The sequence below is a fragment of the Aotus nancymaae genome, unplaced genomic scaffold (genome assembly GCF_030222135.1).
Source record: "Aotus nancymaae isolate 86718 unplaced genomic scaffold, 86718_ANA_hifiasm-v0.15.2.pri h1tg000059l, whole genome shotgun sequence".
Lineage (NCBI taxonomy): Eukaryota > Metazoa > Chordata > Mammalia > Primates > Aotidae > Aotus > Aotus nancymaae.
In genome coordinates, this window is record NW_026988473.1 from 59071432 (window position 1) to 59091386 (window position 19955).

The following is a 19955-nucleotide window of genomic DNA, read 5'->3' on the forward strand; positions in this document are numbered from 1 at the left end:
AGGTTTGGCTGGACCAAGACAGAGAAAAGCACTGTGCTTCTTCCCCTCGTCAAACTCGTACGAGAAGCATTGAGTGACGTTGAGTTTAACACCTACCTGGTCTTGAGTCGTGGGACCAATGCTAACCAGCAAAGCTAGCTCCTCTGAGCCTGGGTGTCCTTATCAGAAGCACAGAGATAATAAGACAGCAAAGGGACAGAGCTGTGGAGAGGGTTCATGGGCCAGTGCACAGAAAGCCTGTGGCACGGAGCCCAGATGACAGCAGGTAACCCACTGCTGCTGATGAGGGGAGCTGAGGCTCAGAAATGGTCCCCTCTGCCTCCTCTGGGAGCCTTTGCTTTGAACCGCCTTACTTCCTCTTTGCCTTTAAAGTGACTCCCACAGAGTGTCCCATGACACTCCCCTTCCCTAGGCCAATTTCCCATCTCCTCCTGTCAGATGCCAGCTTTGTTTCAATAGCTCCTTGCTTCCTCTGAGTGTTTATACCTCTCAGAGGGACTCCTCCCCGGCCACACGCACTTCCATTTCCTCAGCCAAATTCCTCCACCTGTTTTATGGACATTTCTCCAAAGCAAGATATACACATGGCCAATAAGCACATGGAAAGATGCTCAACATCATCAGTCATTAGGGAAATGCAGACCAAAACCACACTGAGATACCACCTCTACCCTATGAAGACGGCTATAATCGAAAAGACAGACAATAAAAGTATGAGCAAAGATGGAGGGAAATTGGAACATTGCTGGAGGGAGTGTAAAATGGTGCTGCCACTGTGGAAAATGGTTTGGCAGTTCCTCGCATAGTTAAACATAGAATTATTTTATATGAACGTATGACCCAGCAATTCTGCTCCTAGGCGTACACCCAAGAGAACTGAAAATGTATGTCTACGTAAAAATTCGTACATGAATGTTTCTAATACCTGAAACTTGCAAACATTATGCTAAGTGAAAGAAGCCAGTCACAAAAGGCCACATATTGTGTGACTTCATGTATATGAAATGTTCAGAACAGGCAAATCCATAGAGACAAAAAGTAGATGAGTGTTTGCCAGGGGAGAAGGCGGAATGGGGGTGACAGCAGATGGGTAAGGGACTTTGTATTGGGGGGATGAAAATATTCTGGAATTAGATAGTGGAGATAGTTGTACAGCTTTGTAAATGTAGGAAAACCCACTGGATTGTGCACTTTTAAAAGGGTGGATTTTATGGCTATGAATTACATCTCAATTTAAAAAATCCTCAGGCTCCCAGGTACCTTGTAAGAGGAGCACAAAAATTTCACCTGTGGTGGTTCAGGGCGTCTGTAGCCCATCCCTGAGTTTGTCTTTCAGGCCTGGAGATATCGTGAGAGTCCCCTAGGTCAGAGGGAACCTGAAATCAATGTTCAGGCTCCAGAAAGAGCATGTGGAGTGAGAGGAAACTCCTGCAGGTGGTGAGAGGGACGTGAAACAATGAGGCTTCCGGCCGGAAGTGGAGCCACAGGAGGGGAGGCGGGCCAAGGAGGCCTGGGCTGCCAGGAGGAGCAGGTGGTTTCAGACTAAATGGAGGGGTAGAGTCTCACGGTTGGACTTCCAGGCTCCCCACTGAGACTGAGCTCAGCAGACCCTGGGAGACGCCTCTGAAGGGGCTCAGCTTTCCTCTCATTGCAGTGAGTGGGATACTGACAGTTACCATAGTTACCACGTGAGGAAAGACAACATGCGTAAAGGAGGCCAAGGGTCCGAGACACTCTGCTCTTCAGTTATCACCCAGTGTTAAAAGGGATGAGCTTGGAGTTCCCTTTCTGCCCTGACCAGCAACATGTCTAATGGTGTGATTTGGGGATTGGGCTGGTCTGTGATGACATGCACAGGGATTCCCTGTGAAAGGGTTGGAATCTACTCCAATATACCCCGGAAAATCCTTTATTCCCTGACTATGGACCTAGGTTGACCCTGCACCTGGCCCCAGACTTCTGATCCTAGACTGAGCCAGACAGACTCAGCCTCCAAGAGCACGGGCTGTCTCATAACCCAAGGCAGACTGAGAGTCTGCCTGGCTCAACCTACTGCGGGGGGCCATTGCCTGCAGGTTTGTTGTGTGAAGAGGTCAGCAGCTTCTCCCTAAAAGGGAAGTTTTGCTGGGAGCAGAGTGAAGTGTGAAATAGGTGGTCCCAGTAGGTATCGGGCCAGTAAAAGCACAAGGACACACACCCTTTTAGGAAAGTCCCTTCCAGCATTGTGACCTCAGAATGAGGAAGGCTGAAGGTGATTTGATCCTCCGATTCTCATTAACCACTAAGGCCCATTCCTCTGAAAGACCTTGGTTCTGAAGTCTAGGGCTATCTGATCAGGTTAGGGCCATTCTCTGAGATTCTATCTATTCTCCTTTCCTGGTTGTCTGTCCCTCAGGGCCAGCGAGTGAGGGACCCCAGGTACCAGACAAGGAAACCAAGGCCACCATGGGCACAGAAAACGCACCTGGAGGCAAAGCCAGCCCAGACCCTCAGGACGTGCAGCCAAGCATGTTCCACAGCATCAAGGTACCTCTCAGGGCCTGGCGGGGGCCTCCGAGTCCAGAAAAACAGATTCTGCCAAGTACTGGCTGTGTAATGCCAAGCAAGCTTTTCTCTGAGCCTCAGTTTCCTCATCTATAGAATGGGTGGTTGTGAGGATCAAGCCCTCGGCTGGGTTTCGGGCACATGGAACGTGGCCAGTTCATGTTCTCTCCTCCCAGAGAGGAAAGGGGTGCTCTTGTTGGAGTGCAGGATGAGATCCCTCGTTTCCCACTTTTCCAGAGAGAGAAGTGCGCTGGTGATCCTGATCCTATGTGAATACTGGGAGTCCCGGCTCCACCAAGGGCAGCTGTGAACATCCAACATCCACTAGAACTCACTGGGTACCAGGCCCTGGGTCAGGTTCCACTCACACCTGACCTTATTTAGTTCTCACAACATCCCTGGGAACTCGGGGGCTATTGTCCTCATTGTACAGATGAGGAAACTGAGATTCAGAACAGAGTGAGCATATTAAGCTCTGGCATAAATACTCTATTTTTTTAATCCTTTGAAGGTTTTTCTTCCCTTAGGAATTCTCTCAGAGTTTAAAGGAGAAGACTCCAGGCGGGCTGGGATGTTTGGGGTGGGGTTCGGTGTGTGCAGGTGGCCTCACAGTGCCACTCTGGGAGAGGACTAGTGGGGTGGGCTGGAGAAAGATCTGGGTGAATGTGGGATAGCTTCCCTGAGAAAGGGGCAGGATGGCGCAACAGGGAGGAAAGTCGAGCCCAGCCGGAGGGCTGAGAGTCAGAGGGGCTCCCACCATTCCTGGCCACAGGAAGACCCTACTCTTGATCTGGTGTCTCCGGTATTCCCCAGGCCCCCAGAGGGTACCCAGGGCAGCTTTTCTAGTTTTCAGTCCTGTGTGACAAGCTGTGAGCTACACCAGTAACCACCTCTCTCTGCCCCCACCTCCTCTGGCCTTTCTTCCCTTTCTCTCTCTCTATCCCCTCCCTCCTGCTCTCTCTGTCTCCTTTGGTCTCTCTGTTTCTCTTCTCCTGTTGGTCACTCTCCCGCCCTCTGTCTCTTTCCGTGACTCTGTTTCCCCATCTCTATTCCTTGCTGCTCTCTGCCTCCCTCCCCTTCTTTGCCTCCCCCTGCACCGCCCTCCTCTGCCTGCCTCTGGGTCCCCCCACAGCTGTTCGTCCTGTGCCACAGCGTGCTGCAGCTGGCGCAGCTTATGATCTCTGGATACCTCAAGAGCTCCATTTCCACAGTGGAGAAGCGCTTCGGCCTCTCCAGCCGGACGTCTGGGCTGCTGGCTTCCTTCAACGAGGTACAGGCCTCGCCCAGTCACAGGGGTAGACAGTGAGGGAGACTTGCCCCCCACCTTCCACCAGCCTCCCCTCCCACTACCCACCTTAAGGCCTTCCCCTCCCAGTGTCCTCAGGCAACCCCTGTCCCAGCGCTTGCCTGAAACCCACGAGCACTTGCAGTTGTCTTCTAGGACCTGGACCTGGCCGTCTCCCCTTGGGAATCTCTACTGGATTGGGTCCTGGGATATTTCAGAGCTAGCCAGGGTCCCCATATCTACCTGCTCTCCCTTTGCATCCTTTGCCTTTTCAGGCACCCAGCTATTGCCTGTCCCAGGAAGGAATCAAAGACAGCCACTTCAACAGTAGGGAGAGAGGCTTAAATAGCATCAAGAGCAGAACCTCTGGGCCTTGGGGTGGTGCGGGGAGGGATACCACGGCACAGCGTCTGTCCTTCACAGGCCTGTGGGGCCCGCAGCTAAGCAGGGAGGAGCAAATGAACTGCTCTGGGTGGATTTGGAGATCAGAGTCCAGCTGTGCCCCAGTCCTTCAGTCCTTCCCCCACCAGATGTTCTTCCCCTGAAGAAAGTCATTTTTCTTTCCTGGGCAGATTCTCATGAAATCCTCCCTGCTGGGTAATGTGTTATATTCCTCACAACCCAAGGCCATCCTCAGCACCCCACTCCGAGGTGGGAGGGAAAGTCTGACCTTGCTCTGGGACCTTGGGCAAGTCACTCCCTGTCTCTGGGCCTCAGGGCCCTATCTATGGATACAGCCACTGTGGAGTATGGCTGTCCTTTCCAGGGTCAGCCATCCCTGGGCTCCCCTGCTGATACTGCCCCATTCCCCCAGTGAGCAGGGTCTGGGGCTCACCCATGGTCACCAACGAATAAGCGGCAGAGCCAATGCACCCCCTGCTCATGGTGGCAGAGACTGCCCCTGCCCTGCCAGCTCTGAAATCCCCTCCAGAACTCACATCACAGGATTGTGATCCTAAGGCCAAAATTTCAAGCCTTAGGCCGGGTGTGGTGTCTCACACCTTTAATCCCAGCACTTTGGGAGGCTGAGATGGGTGGATCACATGAGGTCAGGAGTTCCAGACCAGCCTGGCCAACATGATGAAATCCCGTCTCTACTAAAAATGCAAAAATTAGCCAAGTATGGTGGTGCATGTCTGTAATCTCAGCTACTTGGGAGGCTGAGGCAGGAGAATTGCTCGAACCCGGGAGGCGGAGGTTGCCGTGAGCCGAGATCACGCCATTGCACTCCCACCTGGGAAACAAGAGCGAAACTCCGTCTGAAAAATAAAAAAATCCAAGCCTTGACCTGGCTTTAGATTTTGCTTTTCTCGTTTATGACATTCCTGAAACTCGAAATCTCTTCATTCAATGGCCCATCCTCCTCCATATTCTAACATGGGGTCCAATCTGTGTTCAGAAATAGAATTGAACTCCTGGCTTTCTCCACTCTGCCCTCATTTCTCTCCCGTAAGGGGGCGGTGTGGCCCTTCCAAGGAGGACCTAGGGGAGGGACCCAGATGAGTTTTATTCAGTCCATTATTCAGATGGGCATACTGAAGTTGGAGATAGAGACAAGGATGGTGCAGGCCCCCAGCCCTGGGCACTGCTCCACTTTAATGGGTCACCTTGTCCCTTTGCAGGTGGGGAACACAGCCTTGATTGTGTTTGTGAGCTATTTTGGCAGCCGGGTGCACCGGCCCCGGTTGATTGGCTGTGGGGCCATCCTTGTGTCCCTGGCGGGCCTGCTCATGACTCTCCCGCACTTCATCTCGGAGCCGTACCGCTACGACGACACCAGCCCCGGTAAGAGCAGAAGGGGCTGGGCAGGAGTGGGACATGAGCCTCTGCATTGCTCTGTGCTGGGGCCCACCCACAGGCACCTTCATCGGGCAGCATGCACCCCAGCCTCCCGGGTCCCCAACCCTAGCTGGCTCCCCAGGCCCCAGCCCCAGTGGGTCTCTGGCAGGCCTGGGGAGTGAGGTAGGAAGTAGGCCCAGAACAGAGCGGTGAGGGCCTGCTTGTATGTCACTGTGGGTTTTAGGTGGGGGTGAATTTACAACGCAGCCTACTTTGAGGGCCTGGCATTCAGTCGACCCTCAGGAATTGCCTGTGTAATAATAATAGTGTCATACACCACTTACTATGCACCAGACACTGCTCTAAGCACTCAATGTGTAGTCAGGCATTTAATCCTTACAAAAGACATTGGCAAAAGAAAGAATCAATGAGTGAATGAACAAATTAAAAAAATGAAAGAATTCTGGACAGGAATGATGAAGCCGTGTTCAGCCCAGTGGGATTTTGTTGAGAGCCTACGTGACAAATGGATGCCTGTCTCAGAGAATGACCCTAACAACCTGATCACTCTCTATTCCTTCCCTCTCCTACCCACTCACCCACCCATCCATCCATTCATCCATCATCTATCCACCCATCGATCCATCCACCCACTCATCTGTTTATCCATTCATCCATTCAGTGGGATACCCAACAAACTCTTAATGCTGCCTGCTTCGTGCCTGAGCCTCTCGGGGGAATCAGTCCCTTGTACGCTAGGGAGCTTCCAGTCTGGGAGAGGAGACAGTGTTTCAGTTGTGTGAGGAGGGAAGCACAGGGGTGGGAGGAGCCCACACCCCAGCCTGGTGTGGAAGAAGGCTTCCCAGGGTAGGAGGACTGTCAGAGAGCAGCCTTCCTCCCTCACCCTCCCACCAGCTCACACCCCTGAAGTCTCACTCTGTATCAGACCAGAGGCCTGGGAGAGGGGAGGGAAGATGAGGCAGACATGACCCAGTGGGGTGCAGTGAGCACAGGCAACTCTACTACAAGGTAGAGCGCCCAGCACCTTGGGAGGTGGCCAGAGGGGCCCATTAGAGTCCTGAATAGGGGAAGGACCCTGGCAGCTGGAGGGAGCTGGAGGGGCTGGAGGATGTGGCACTTGAGCTACAGCTTAGAGAGAGGTGGGAGCTGCAGGTGGAGGGGAGGGCATGGTGCAGAGGCAGGGAAGTGGGAAAGCCCAGCGCGTGCCTGAAGAATGCAGAGCGGTTCTCTAGGCCTGTGTGGAAATTTGTCAAGAGAACTCCTTGGAATACCGAAAACTAATACTTCCTGACATTTCTTTGTACAGAATTTTCACTTTACAGAGCTTTTCCTGTGCAGGGTCACAAACGTTCTTCATCCTCACTACCATACAACCCTCCTCCGCAATAGGTGCCCCTGAATCTTCAAGCAAAGCCCTTCTCCTGTCTGAGCCTCCACCTTTACATCAGCCCAAAGAGTGGGAGAGACTCGGGGATCTCCAAGTCCCCCTCCTGATCTGATGCTCAAGCCTATTCCATTCTCTCATTCTTTATCCAATATTGATGAAGCTGTGTTCTGTGCCAGGCCCTCTGCAGGCACTGGGGACACAGGGATAGTGAAGGCAGACACGACCTCTGTAATAATTGTTGCATCTAACGTCTAGTAGGCCCCATGCCCGGGCACACTCACCACCCACCACTCTTAATGTTCACAGTCTCAGGAGGCAGGGGTTATCATCACTCCCTCACAAGTGAGGAAACCAAGACTCAGAGGGGGAGGAACTTCCCCAAGGACACGCCCAGGTAGCCCTGCCTTAGCTGCTGCTCTGAACTGCTGAATTATTGATTCTGCTTCTGAATTCCCTATCTGGAGAACTTTGTTCTTTCTTTCATTTGAAAGATGAAAGAACCAAGATCCAGAGTGTGTAAGGGCCTCTGTCAAAGTCACACAGCAAGTCCCAGGCAGCCTCCATGGAAGGCTTCTTTCAGGTTCTTGACCTTGGTTCACATGGCTCTTTGCAGCCCAAGGGAGTGGCTCTCCGGACTGGGTTGACACAGCTCAGAGTCCCAGCTCTATAAATGGAGGGCTGCAGAGAGAAGGCTGATTCTACAGCCACATTTGGGATAATAATAGTGTGAGGGTCTCCTCAAGTTTGCTCACCAAATATTGGTGAGCTCCAGGAACAAATGTAGGGTGCTAAATTAAGAAATTCTTTTCTGTACTCTGCATCTGTGTCCCAAGCTGACACGGAACCCTCCCCAAAGTGAATGCCAAGGGCCCCAGAGCCCTCCACCATCCAGCCCCAGCTGCCCCATCCTGCCCCACCCTGCCTTCAGCCCTGGCCTTGCCCTCACATTTTATGGTCTAGCCATTCTGAGCTTCTGATTCTCCCAGCACGGTGCCCTTTCAAGTCCCTGGGTTTTGCCCTGTACTGTGACCTCTCCCTGGAACACCCCTCCCCTCCCTCTCTTTCTGGAAAATTGTGTTTATTCTTCCAGACTCAGTTCAAACTTCTCCCCCTTTGACCACCCCGCCCCACCCAGAGGCGGTCATTGCCTTGGCACTTGCAAATGCCTCTGCTCGGAAAGGTGGCGGAGGGCAGTTTAAGAGCATAGACTCTGAAGCCAGACCTCCTGGATTCCAGTCCTGGCCCTGGCCCCTTACTAGTTGCTGTCTGAGTATCAGTTTCCTCCCCTGTGAAGCAGGCATAACAACAGCACTCACCCCTCAGGTTTGTTGTGGGACTCAAATGATTTCTACACGCAGCGCTTAGAACAGTGCCTTCCCTGGGTAAGTGCTATTGAAGTCTTAGCTATCGTAATACTTGTCATCGTCATCTCTCAGAAAATACGCCACAGGACTTTGAGGCTTCCCTGTGCCTGCCCACAGCCTCAGCTCCAGCCCCGGCTCCCTCCAACGGCAACTGCTCGAGCTCCACGGAAGCCCAGCATCTGGGTTTGGTGGGGATCATGTTCGTGGCACAGACCCTGCTGGGCGTGGGCGGGGTGCCCATTCAGCCCTTTGGCATCTCCTACATCGATGACTTTGCCCACCACAGCAACTCGCCCCTCTACCTCGGTGAGGACTGGTCCCATCCCTTGGCCTCTGAGGGTCAGGCCAGGCCCAGCTAGGAGGAAGAGAGACCCAGGGTTGGGGCTGGAGATGGAGTCCCTGCCCCCTTCCCCATCTGGCCAGTAAAGGTCCAGGGAAGCCCCAGAGAGTTCCCCATGCCTGACCAGGGGAGACAGAGTGTTCTTGCCCATCAGAGACTGGGCAGGCACTAGTTTGTGGAGGGAAGCCAGGGCCAGAGGGTCCTAACCCCAGCTTTGTGTTGTAGGGATCCTGTTTGCAGTGACCATGATGGGGCCAGGCCTGGCCTTTGGGCTGGGCAGCCTCATGCTGCGCCTTTATGTGGACATTAACCGGATGCCGGAAGGTGAGTCTCGAGAGCACATGTTTGCTAGACACTAGCTAACTGACAGCCGCTCTCATGGGAGACACCGAGTCTGGGGACCTTGGTTCAAATCCTACCAGCACCACTGACCTTGGGCAAGCCTCTTAGCCTTTCTGAATCTCAGCTTTCTCATCTGTGAGATAATCTCTGTCCTGTCTGTCCCCCAAAGCTGCAATCAGAGTCCAGTGAGACTGCGGAGAGAAACTATAAAGCGCCATCAGATAAGGAGCCGTGGTTGCCGTCACTACTATTAGTAGGAGTCTTCGCCCTGTTCCATACCCCACCTCCCCCAGGCCCTGAGCCCTCTGTGGCAGGTGGAAGAGCGTACTCTCTTGACCTGTAGGGAGCCCCCATCTTTAGTGGGAAATAAGACTTGAGTTAAGCAGAGAGGACAGTGCACCCTGGAGAGAACTTTGGAGCAGGCCTTGGGGACTCAGTGTCTTACCCTGGGCCTCTCTCAGGTGGGACATTTACTGTGACCTCTAAGAACCCTTCTAGTTCTGACCAGCTCAGAATCTAGGAAACTGCCAGGGGCACCATTTGGGAAACAGTGGTCTCTGGTTCAGGCAGTGGTCAGAGTGGGCCAAGGAGTGGAACTCACGCTAGGTCTGAAGATGGCCAGGAGGGAGGGGTGTTGGGGTTTCCGGGGCTCTGGAGCCGTTGGAGAGCCAGAGGGTATGCCTGTTAGAGCGTGTCACTGAGGCATCTGAGCTCCCAGCTTGTCACACCAAGCAGCTCCAGATGTACCTCCTGCCTCCTGTCATTCTCACCTGCAGACTTTCTGCCAATCCTGGGAGCCTCAGGTGACATGTGTGTGGCTGAATGAACAGGCAGATGCTGCTTCTTGTTACCCCGCTTATGCCCATGAGCGCCTCCAGCCAGAACAGGTCTGGGTGGCTCTGGACAGCAGCCACTAGGGATAGCCCTGCCCTTTTTTTTTTTTTTTTGGAAGGCTGGGTCCAGAGTGTGGGTTGTGGCTGCAACCCCGTCCTCCCCTGAAAGAAAAGCCCTGGGAATCAGGAGTTCCCTAGATTTCCCAGACACACCTCAGCTCCCTGCAAGGGGGTGTGTTTTCTGACTCTGTTGACATTGTCCTGGCAAACAGGGCGTCTCCACAGGCAGATGTGACATTTCTGTGGACCAGCCTGCCACCTCGAAACTCCCTTCTCCATGGGGGATTTCACAGGGTGGGCAGATCATGCCAGCTGCAGGCACAGACTGATATGAGAGAAGCGGAGGAGTTGGAGAGGGGCAGGTGTGAGCTCTCACCAGCCTGACATGGAGGCAGGGAAGATAACAAGTAAGGAGACAATCAAGTCTAATCAGTGCAAAAGCCAAACCCAACCCTGGCTTCACAGGTACATTTGCTAAGTGCCAACTGTGTCCTCTCGTCCCCGCCTGGGAGGAACCAGCTCTGCATGTGGGATTGGCGTATCAAGGAGCACTTGGTTTTTCTTGTTTTTGTTTTGAGACAGGGTCTCACTCTGCCCCTCACGCAGTGGCACAGTCCTAGCTCAGTGCAGCCTTGGATGCCTGGGCTCAAGCAATCTTCCCGCCTCAGCCCCCCGAGTAGCTGAGACTACAGGTGTACACCATCACGCCTGGCTAACTTTTTAATTTATTTGTAGAGACAGGGCCTCACTATATTGCTCAGAGTGGTCTCGAACTCCTGGCCTCAAATGATCCTTCCACCTCAGCCTCCCAAAGTACTGGGATTACAGGCTTGAGCCACTGCACCCAGCTCATTTGTATTTTTATGAAGCATTTTCGGATGCTGTGGAGATTGAAGGAGAATGTACGCAACTCAGCCTTGGGGTTAAGAAGTATGACGGGAGCTTTGCATGTTCTAGCCAGGAGGTACATCAGGGATAATCTAGTCCTAATTAAACCTAGTTGGGGCTCAAAAGCATCCGAGGAACTTGTTAAAGGTACAGATTCCTTGGTCACCTTCCCACCCCACTATGTGGTCATTCTAAGTGGGTCTTTGGTAAGGCCAGGTATTTTTGACAAACATCCCTGGGGACATTAATCATCATGCAGGTCTGAGAAACACAATTGTAATCCTAACCAATCATTTAAGAATAATAATCACAATAGTAATAAGAAAGAGGAAGAGGAGGAGGAGGAGGAGCAGGTACCCATGTGGCACATACTCTTTTAAGTGCTTCACATCTATGAATTTATTTTTTTTTAATTTTTATTTATTTACTTTTTAAATTTCTTTTTTTTTAAGAGTCGGTGCCTCGCTATGTTGCCCAGGCTGGAGTGCAGTGGCTATTCACAGGCGAGATCCCACTACTGATCAGCACGGGAGTTTTGACCTGCTCCGTTTTTGACCTGGGCCAGTTCACCCCTCCTTAGGCAACCTAATGGTCCCTTGCTCCTGGGAGGTCACCATATTGATGCCGAACTTAGTGCGGACACCCGATCGGCATAGCACACTACAGCCCAGAACTCCTGGACTCAAGCGATCCTCCAGCCTCAGCCTCTTGAGTAGCTGGGACTACAGGCATGGGCCAGTGCGCCCGGCCACATCTGTGAATTTCTATAATGTTCACAACAGCCCTATGATTTGGAAGCTACTAATATCTGTATTTCATCAAGGACAAAAACTGAGGCACCAAGAGGTTAAGTAGCTTGCCCAAGGTTATGAGTTAGTAATGGAATTCAGACCCAGCAGTCCACCACCAGTGTCCATGGCCTTGACCACTGCACTACACTGCCTTAGTAGTTGAAGAAACCAAGGCTCTGAAAGGGCCAGTGACTTGCCCAGGGTCACACAGGACACACCTGGCAGAGCAGAGATTGGAACTCAGGTCTCCTGACTCCCAGCCTGGGCCACCTAATGTCTCAGAGGCCAGTCCCAGGATGGTGGCTTAGAAGTGACAGCCCATCATCCTGACCCTAACATCACTATGCTCTTCTCTTCCAGGTGGTATCAGCCTGACCATAAAGGACCCCCGATGGGTGGGTGCCTGGTGGCTGGGCTTCCTCATCGCTGCCGGCACAGTGGCCCTGGCTGCCATCCCCTACTTCTTCTTCCCCAAGGAAATGCCGAAGGAAAAGCATGAGCTTCAGTTCCGGCGAAAGGTCTTAGCAGTCACAGACTCACCTGCCGGAAAGGTAAGTCCCCTCCACGTCACCTGTCTGGTGCAGGCTCCAGTCTCACCCACTTATTCTCCTTTGTAACATTACACTTCATCCCCACTGCGCATCGTATTTCCTGCCTGGGCTCCATCGCATCTTACCAACAGCCTTGCACAGTGATATCACCTGCCCTCTCCACAGCTGAGGAGACCCAGAGCCAGTGTTGGAAAGTGACTTACCCAAGATCACAGAGCCAGCAAGGGCAGTGCTGGGATAAGAACCCGCACCTTTCTCAGCCCATGCCCGTCACGCTAACCGTTACAATATGGCCTCTGTGCTTACCACTTAAAGTTTTTGTATTCTGAATCTTCCATAGGAATGTTAAGAATTAGAAGGGTGGGTGGGGTGGGACAATCTGGGAAGACTTCCCTGAAGAGGAAGGATTTCAGCTGGACTTTGAAGGATGTGTGGAAGCACAGAAAGAAGAGAGGAACAGAGATTCTAGGCACAGAAACACCCTGGGTGAAGGATTTAGCTGTAGAAATAAACCTGGCCCTTTCGGGGACAGTGAAGGGGACACACATGCACGGAGTGCAGGCCCCAGCCTGGACCTGAAGATCAGTCCATGGCCTACACCCTTCCAGCAGGCACAATCTGGGGAGGACACAGACTCACGGACAAGTCACGACTGGTCTGATGCTCCAGGGGAGCGATTTGCCCAGGGTCACAAAGCTGGTAGGAGAGGACAGGATCATGTGAGCCACTGGGCAGCACAGGCCATTCCAGGCCCTGGACCTCCAAGTTTTCCAGGTATCCACAAAAACACGAGGCCTGAAAAACAACAAACTGGCTTTAAATCAAAAAGAAAATGACAACATAGAAACAATTTTTTAAATTTATTTATTTATTTATTTTTACGTTTGTTTTTTGAGCTGGAGTCTCATTCCGTTGCCCAGGCTTGAGTACAGCGGCACCGTCTCGGCTCACCGCAATCTCCAACTCCCAGGTGCAGGTGATTCTCCTGCCTCAGCCTCCCAAGAAGCTGGGATCACGGGCATGAGCCACCAGGCCTGGCTAATTTTGTATTTTTAGTAGAGACAGCATTTTACCATGTTGGCCAAGCTGGTCTTGAACCCCTGACCTCAGGTGACCTGCCTTCCTCGGCTTCCCAAAGTGCTGGGATTATAGGTGTGAGCCACTGCGCCAGGCCTAAAAGTTTAACTACATGCAAGTAATGTCAGGTTCACTAAGTTTTCTTTAATACTCAAACACATTTCATTACATTCTGAAAATATGTGCATTAGATTTCCTTTTTCTCAAGTATGGGAGGTGGCTGTTGAGAAATCACAGACAATCGTAAATTAAGTAACTTGTTGCTAAGTAATTCTAATTTCAAAGGGACAGTTTATAAAAATCCTGTTGCATATTTTTGCCGCAAGAGCATTTCTGTGGCAGGTTGATGCATTTGAATATGTTTGGAGAGGGTGGGAAGGGGAGAGAAATCAGACAGCTGTGACGGTGCTCCAGGCCAGGTGGACGCCGTGCATTGGCAGTGAGGGGACAGGGGTGCATCTGGGAGCTACCCAGGCGGGGGACTGCACATAGCTGCCCTGCTATAAGATGTCCCCAAGACAGTGATAATTTGGGCTGATGCTGGGATTGGGTACAGCTGGCTCAGAGGCAAGGGGAGGCAGCTGCCGGGGAATGAGCAGTTTCAAGGGAAGAAGACAGTTTGGAACCACAGATGGGCCTTTCTGATTCTGCCTAGCTCAGGCCAAAGTTTGGTTAAGATGAAATTCCTAGAACTTAGAAGTGGGGGTGATGAACTTAGAGGAAAGAGAGAGAGGCTATATTGCTGGTTACAGGTAATCTCCAAATTGGGTCCTAAATTTGAACAGAGAAGAATGCCAGTTGAGCCATGGGTGGAATAGGTGACAAAAGCAAAGTTTAGGGGTGGGAGACTGTGCCACGCTCCGTCACATGTCAGCCATGTGACCTTGAGCAGCAAGCCACTTCCCCATTCTGTGCTGCTGTCTAAGATGCCGAGGTCAGGTTACCGGAGCAATATCCTGTGTACCTCAGATTCTGAGAATGCACTATTCCTTGAGTCAGAGCTGCTATGATTCAGAGACTCGAATTTTAAGAGCTGTGTCTCTATGATGCTTTGAAACCCTGGCTCCCCAGCTGTGAACCTGTCTGGCTGTCTGGATTCATTCTGTCAGCACATTGGGGATGGGGAGTGGGGAAGGAAGGGGGTGAGAGGTTCTTTAAAAAGAAACAAGGGCTGAGAACATGATGATCTGCTTCCAGCAGCTCTCAGGCAATAAATATTGATGTGGGATGAATTGTTCCTCCGCCTCCCTGAGGCTGCCTTGGCCGGGTCTGCTTGCACTAACGCTGGCTGGCCTGGCCCACGAGGGCCACTGATGGGGTGTCTGAGAGTTTGGGATTTTAAAATTACATGGTTTTAAAATTCTGTGTTCCTAATAGAGCTTCTCAAATACTTACTTATATTATTCTAAAAGTCTATGCCTCGAATGCTCCATGACTCCCCAAATCCACATTTCTAAATGGCTGCAATTTTGGCTAAGAGTCTGTAAGCCTGTGATGTCCACTGTCTCCGTCATTAACTTCCATGTACTTCTTTGGGAGAATGGTCAGGGATGGGGGACAGGAGTGTGAGGTGGTGATGGTCATTAAAACCCAGGACTTCGGGCTGGTCTACCAGGATTGCCTAGTCAGGAGGGCCCCATTCCCCTGGGACTTGTGTCTCCATGGCAGCCTCTGTGAGTTCTGAGGTGCTGCAGACCTCCTGGCCCCCTGCGCCTCCTCCTTGCAGGCACTGCCTCTAGACCCCGCTGCATCTCACAGATGGAGGGATTGGCCCATAGAGGGTCAAAGACATGTCCAGAGGTTGGGCAGCACCACAGGCCCTTGTACCTGTTTGTATATGGCCAGGTCCTGGCCCCAGAGGGCCAAGGAAAGGCTGCCCCAGACCTGGTGCACATAGAACTTCCTTTAAATCAGGGCTTCGGCTGGGCATGGTGGCTTACACCTGTAATCCCAGCACTTTGGGAGGCCGAGGCACGCGGATCACCTGAGGTTGGGAGTTCGAGACCAACTTGACCAACATGGAGAAACCCTATCTCTACTAAAAATACAAAAATTAGCCAGGCATGGTGGCAGGTGCCTGTAATCCAAGCTACCCAGGAGGCTGAGGCTTGAACCCAGGAATTGGAAGTTGCAATGAGGCGAGATCATGCCATTGTACTCCAGCCTGGGCAACAGAACAAGACTCCATCTCAAAAAAAAAAAAAAAAAAAAAATCAGGACGTGAGGCCCCGCCCCACTGGGGCAATTTGCTTGAGTGGTTTTTCAAATTTAATCTCACAGAACACCAAGGGTACCACCATAGAAAGGAGGAGGAGGGGTGTCACCGAGCAGGGCTAAGGGCCTTCCACCCCTACACACACACACACACACACACACACACACACACACACACACACACACTCTTCAGTCAGAATAGTTCTACTATTTTGTTTTTATACCTGTCTAAAGACTAAATCTAAAGAATAAGATTCAATTAGGAAAAGCGTTCTGTTCCTAAACACCAGCTGAGCTAGTCCAGTACTGCCATTGTCAGAGAGGAGACTGAAGCTAAAGAGGAGATGAAAGGTGCTGATCAGGCTCAAGAGGCACCATGCAGCTTCCCTGGTGTCTGAGGCATCCTGCGGACAGGGCTAGACATGGCAGGGGTTAGACACACGCCATACTGGACCCCCGCTGACTTCAGTAGGGATGGCACCATGCTCGAGGGGCTGAAGAAAAGACCCGGAGTCAGCAAACAAGACATGGAATTCATTGAGGGAACTTACATACAAGGTGGTCCAGTGGTGGTGGGCTGGACAGGGAATCACTACCATTTGAAAAAGCATACAAGTTATATGGCATGTTTACTTGGCACTCTCCACCTGGCAACTTTCACTTAACCCGAAACAAAGGGCCTGGATCCTCTATACAGCGTGTGTTCCACGGGATGAGCTAGGGGTTCAGATGTTCTTCATAAACAAGGAATGAATCTCTGGATTGGCCACTCCCAGATTTCTTAGCTCAAAACTACAAACAAGGCTGGGAACGGTGGCTCACACCAGTAATCTCAGCAGTTTGGGAGGCCGAGGCAGGCAGATAACTTGAGGTCAGGAGTTCGAGACTAGCCTGGCCAAATGCTGAAACCCTGTCTCTACTAAAAATATAAAAATTAGCTGAGCGTGGTGGTGGGCACCTGTAATCCCAGCTACAGGGAGGCTGAGACAGGAGAATCGCTTGAACCTGGGAGGCAGAGGTTGCAGTGAGCCAAGGTGGCGCCACTGCACTACAGCCTGAATGACAAAGCAAGACTCTGTCTCAAAAAAAAAGAACTCCAAATGCAGGTTCTGTTTAGATCATAGGGTCATTCTCAGGGTATGCTTAAGAAGCTAGTACTGTCAGGTACGTCTGCCACGCAATGTGGTGGCCGCACCATACCAGCCTGGCTCTGATACTTACAAATGCTGAAATCTGTAAGATGGGTATAACCATGACATCTACATCTCAGGGCCTTTGTAGGAATGAAGTGAGGCAAAGTGGTGAGGTGGGCTGTTCAGTGCCAGAGCGCAGGTGCAGTAAACAGAAGTGCTGGTTCTTGACATCTCTCTCCAAGCAGACCCACTCTTCAGGGGAAAAGTAATAGAAAAAGTGCCTTTTTTCTAACCTTCTTACATGTGTTCCCTTTTTACATGTTTTTTAACTTTTTCATTTTTTAAATTTCATTTTTCAATTGACAAGTAAAAATTGTATGTATTTATGGTGGAACATGATGTTTTGATCTGTGTATGCATTGGGGAGTGGATAAATCAAGCTGTTTAACACGTGCCTTACCTCACTTACTTATCTTTGTGTGTGTGTGGTGAGAACACTTAAAACCTACTTCCTCGGCAATTTTCAAGTATGTAACGTATTGTTATTAACTATACTCTTTATGATGTACAATAGATTGCCTGAACTTATTTCTCCTGTCTAACTGAAATTTGGTATCCGGTGACTAACAACTTGTCCAGCCTCTGGTAACTGCCCTTCTACTTTTTGCTTCTATGAGTTTGGCTTTTTTAGATTCCACGCCTAAGTGAGGTCATGCAGTCTTTGTTTTTCTGTGCCTGGCTTATTTCACTTAACATGGTGTCCTCAGGATCATCCATGTTTTCACAATGACAAGATTTCCTTCTTTTTTAAGGCCAAATAGTATTCCATTGTTTATACATACTACATTTTCTTTTTCTTTTTATTTTTATAATTTTAATTTTTTAAAGATGGGGTTTCACCATATTAGTCAGGCTGGTCTCGAACTTCTGACCTTAGGTGATCCGCCCACCTCAGCCTCCCAAAGTGCTGGAATTACAGGTGTGAGCCACTGCACCCAGCATGCTACATTTTCTTTATTTATTCATCCATCGATGGACTCTCAGGTTGAATCCATATCTTGGCTAATGTGAATAGTGCGGCAATAAGCGTGGGAGCGCAGATCTCTCTCCTTTCTTTGATTTAAATATATTCTTTTATTTGAAAATTTGTGTTTTTTCATTTTCTTTTTAAAATTGTTATTTTTTTTGAGATGGAATCTTGCTCTGTTGCCCAGGCTGGAGTGCAGTGGCACAATCTCGGCTCACTGCAACCTCTGCCTTCTGGGTTCAAGCAGTTCTCCTGCCTTAGCCTCCCGAGTAGCTGGGATTACAGGCACACACCACAATGCCCGGCTAACTTTTGGATTTTTAGTAGAGATGGGGTTTCACCATGTTGGCCAAGCCATTGAACTCCTGACTTCAAGTCATCCACCTGCCTCGGCCTCCCAAAGTGCTGGGATTACAGCTATGAGCCACTGTGCCCAGCCTACGTGAGATACTTTGAACTGGCATGCAATGGGTAATAATTATATCAGGGTAAATAGGGTATCCAACACCTCAAGAAATAACAAAGAATTTATCATTTCTTATTTTTTAAATTTATTTTTCTGTGTATAACCAACCAATCAATAGAATGTATCATTTCTTTGTGTTACAAATGTTCCAATCATACCCTCTTAGTTTTTTGTTTTGGGTTTTTTTTTCTTTTAAGACAGAGTCTCACTCTGCCACCCAGGCTGGAGTGCAGTGGCGCAGTCTCTGCCACTGCAACTTCCACCTCCTGGTTTCAGTTCTCCTGCCTCAGCCCCCAAAGTGCTGGGATTATAGGCATGAGCCACCATGCCTGGCTCTGGTTCCTCTCTTAGTTATTTTTATTTATTTATTTATTCTTTGAGACGGAGTCTCACTCTGTCACCCAGGCTGGAGTGCAGTGGCGCGATTTCGGCTCACTGCAACCTCCGTCTCTTGGACTCAAGCAATTCTCCTGTCTCAGCTGCCTGAGTAGCTGTGATTATGGGATTCACTACCACGCCTGGCTAATTTTTGTATTTTTAGTAGAGATGGGGTTTTGCCATGTCGGCCAGGCTGGCCTCAAACTCCTGACCTCAGAGGATCCACCCACCTCAGCCTCCCAAAGTGTCTTAGTTATTTTTAAATGTATAATAAATTCCGCTGTCTCTCTCTTTAATATATTGATTTCATTTCCTTTGGATATACACCCAGTAGTGGATGGTTAGATCACAAGTTTCTATTTTTAACTTTCTGAGGAGCCTCCACACTGTTTTCCACGACGGCTGTGCTAATTTACACACCCCTACCAACAGTGTGCAAGCGTGCCCTCTTCTCCACAGCCTCACCAGCACTTGTTATCGGTCATCTTTTTTATAATAGCCATTCTATTATAATATATCATCTCTATACACATTCAGGTGTGAGATGATATCCCACTGTGTTTCCATATGCTTTTCTATATCCTACTTGCACTATAGCTTATAAAAGGTTTGAGACAGCTCACACCACACACAGGTACAGTGCTACCAAAACAGTAGGAATTAGGCTAACAGTTATTACTTGCTTTGCACCATGCAATGTTCTAAGACCTTTGTATGGATTATCTCATTTAGTCCCCATCACCCACCTGTGAAGTAGATATAGTTATTATCCCCATTTTGTATGGGAGGGACTTGGGTAACAGCGATTAAGTAACCTGGTCACATGGCTAGTAAATGGTGAAACCAATCAATCCAGGCTAAAGAGCAGGAACAATATAAATAAGAGAAAAACGTTTTCAGAATGAGAGAGAAAAACATAAATGGATGGACCCATAAAGATTAATTCCGTTGATACAGTTGAGCCATTTATTTGGTTCTGAGGTTTCTGGTAGCCAAAGGGAAAAGAAGCACGGCTAATGGCATGGATCTCATTAAAGGAAAGCCATGGCCTGGGCGTGGTGGTTCACGCCTGTAATCCCAGCACTTTGGGAGGCTGAGGCAGGTGGATCACCTAAGACTAGGAGTTCAAGACCAGCCTGGCCAACATGGTGAAACCCTGTCTCTACTAAAAATACAAGAAAAAAAAAAAAAGCCAGGCATGGTGGCGCAAACCTGTAATACCAGCTACTTGGGAGGCTGAGGCAGGAGACTCGCTTGAACCTGGGAGGTGGAGGTTGCAGGAGGTCTAGATCACGTCATTGCCCCACTCCAGCCTGGGTAACAGAGCAAGACTCTGCCTCAAAAAAAGAAAAAAGAAAGCTAGGAGTGTGTCTCATTCTTCATGCAAACCCAGCTCTTGCTGAAAAACACTCACTTTCATGGGGTGGGAGGAAGTTCAGCAGATCTCCCATCCCCGTGGCTGCTTCCCTTGGTGA

At 50.3% G+C, this 19955-nt stretch overlaps 1 protein-coding gene across 2 annotated transcripts in view; it reads left to right on the forward strand.

Annotated features, from left to right (window-relative positions):
• The window catches only part of SLCO2B1 (solute carrier organic anion transporter family member 2B1), a 56082-nt gene that overhangs the window by 9846 nt on the left and 26281 nt on the right, over positions 1-19955 (forward strand). For both annotated transcript variants that reach the window (XM_012469656.2, XM_012469657.3), the window contains exons 2-7: positions 2396-2526; positions 3677-3814; positions 5452-5614; positions 8453-8686; positions 8946-9044; positions 11995-12185. In XM_012469656.2, the coding sequence (XP_012325079.2) occupies positions 2396-2526; positions 3677-3814; positions 5452-5614; positions 8453-8686; positions 8946-9044; positions 11995-12185 (956 nt within the window). The remainder of the gene's footprint in view (positions 1-2395; positions 2527-3676; positions 3815-5451; positions 5615-8452; positions 8687-8945; positions 9045-11994; positions 12186-19955) is intronic.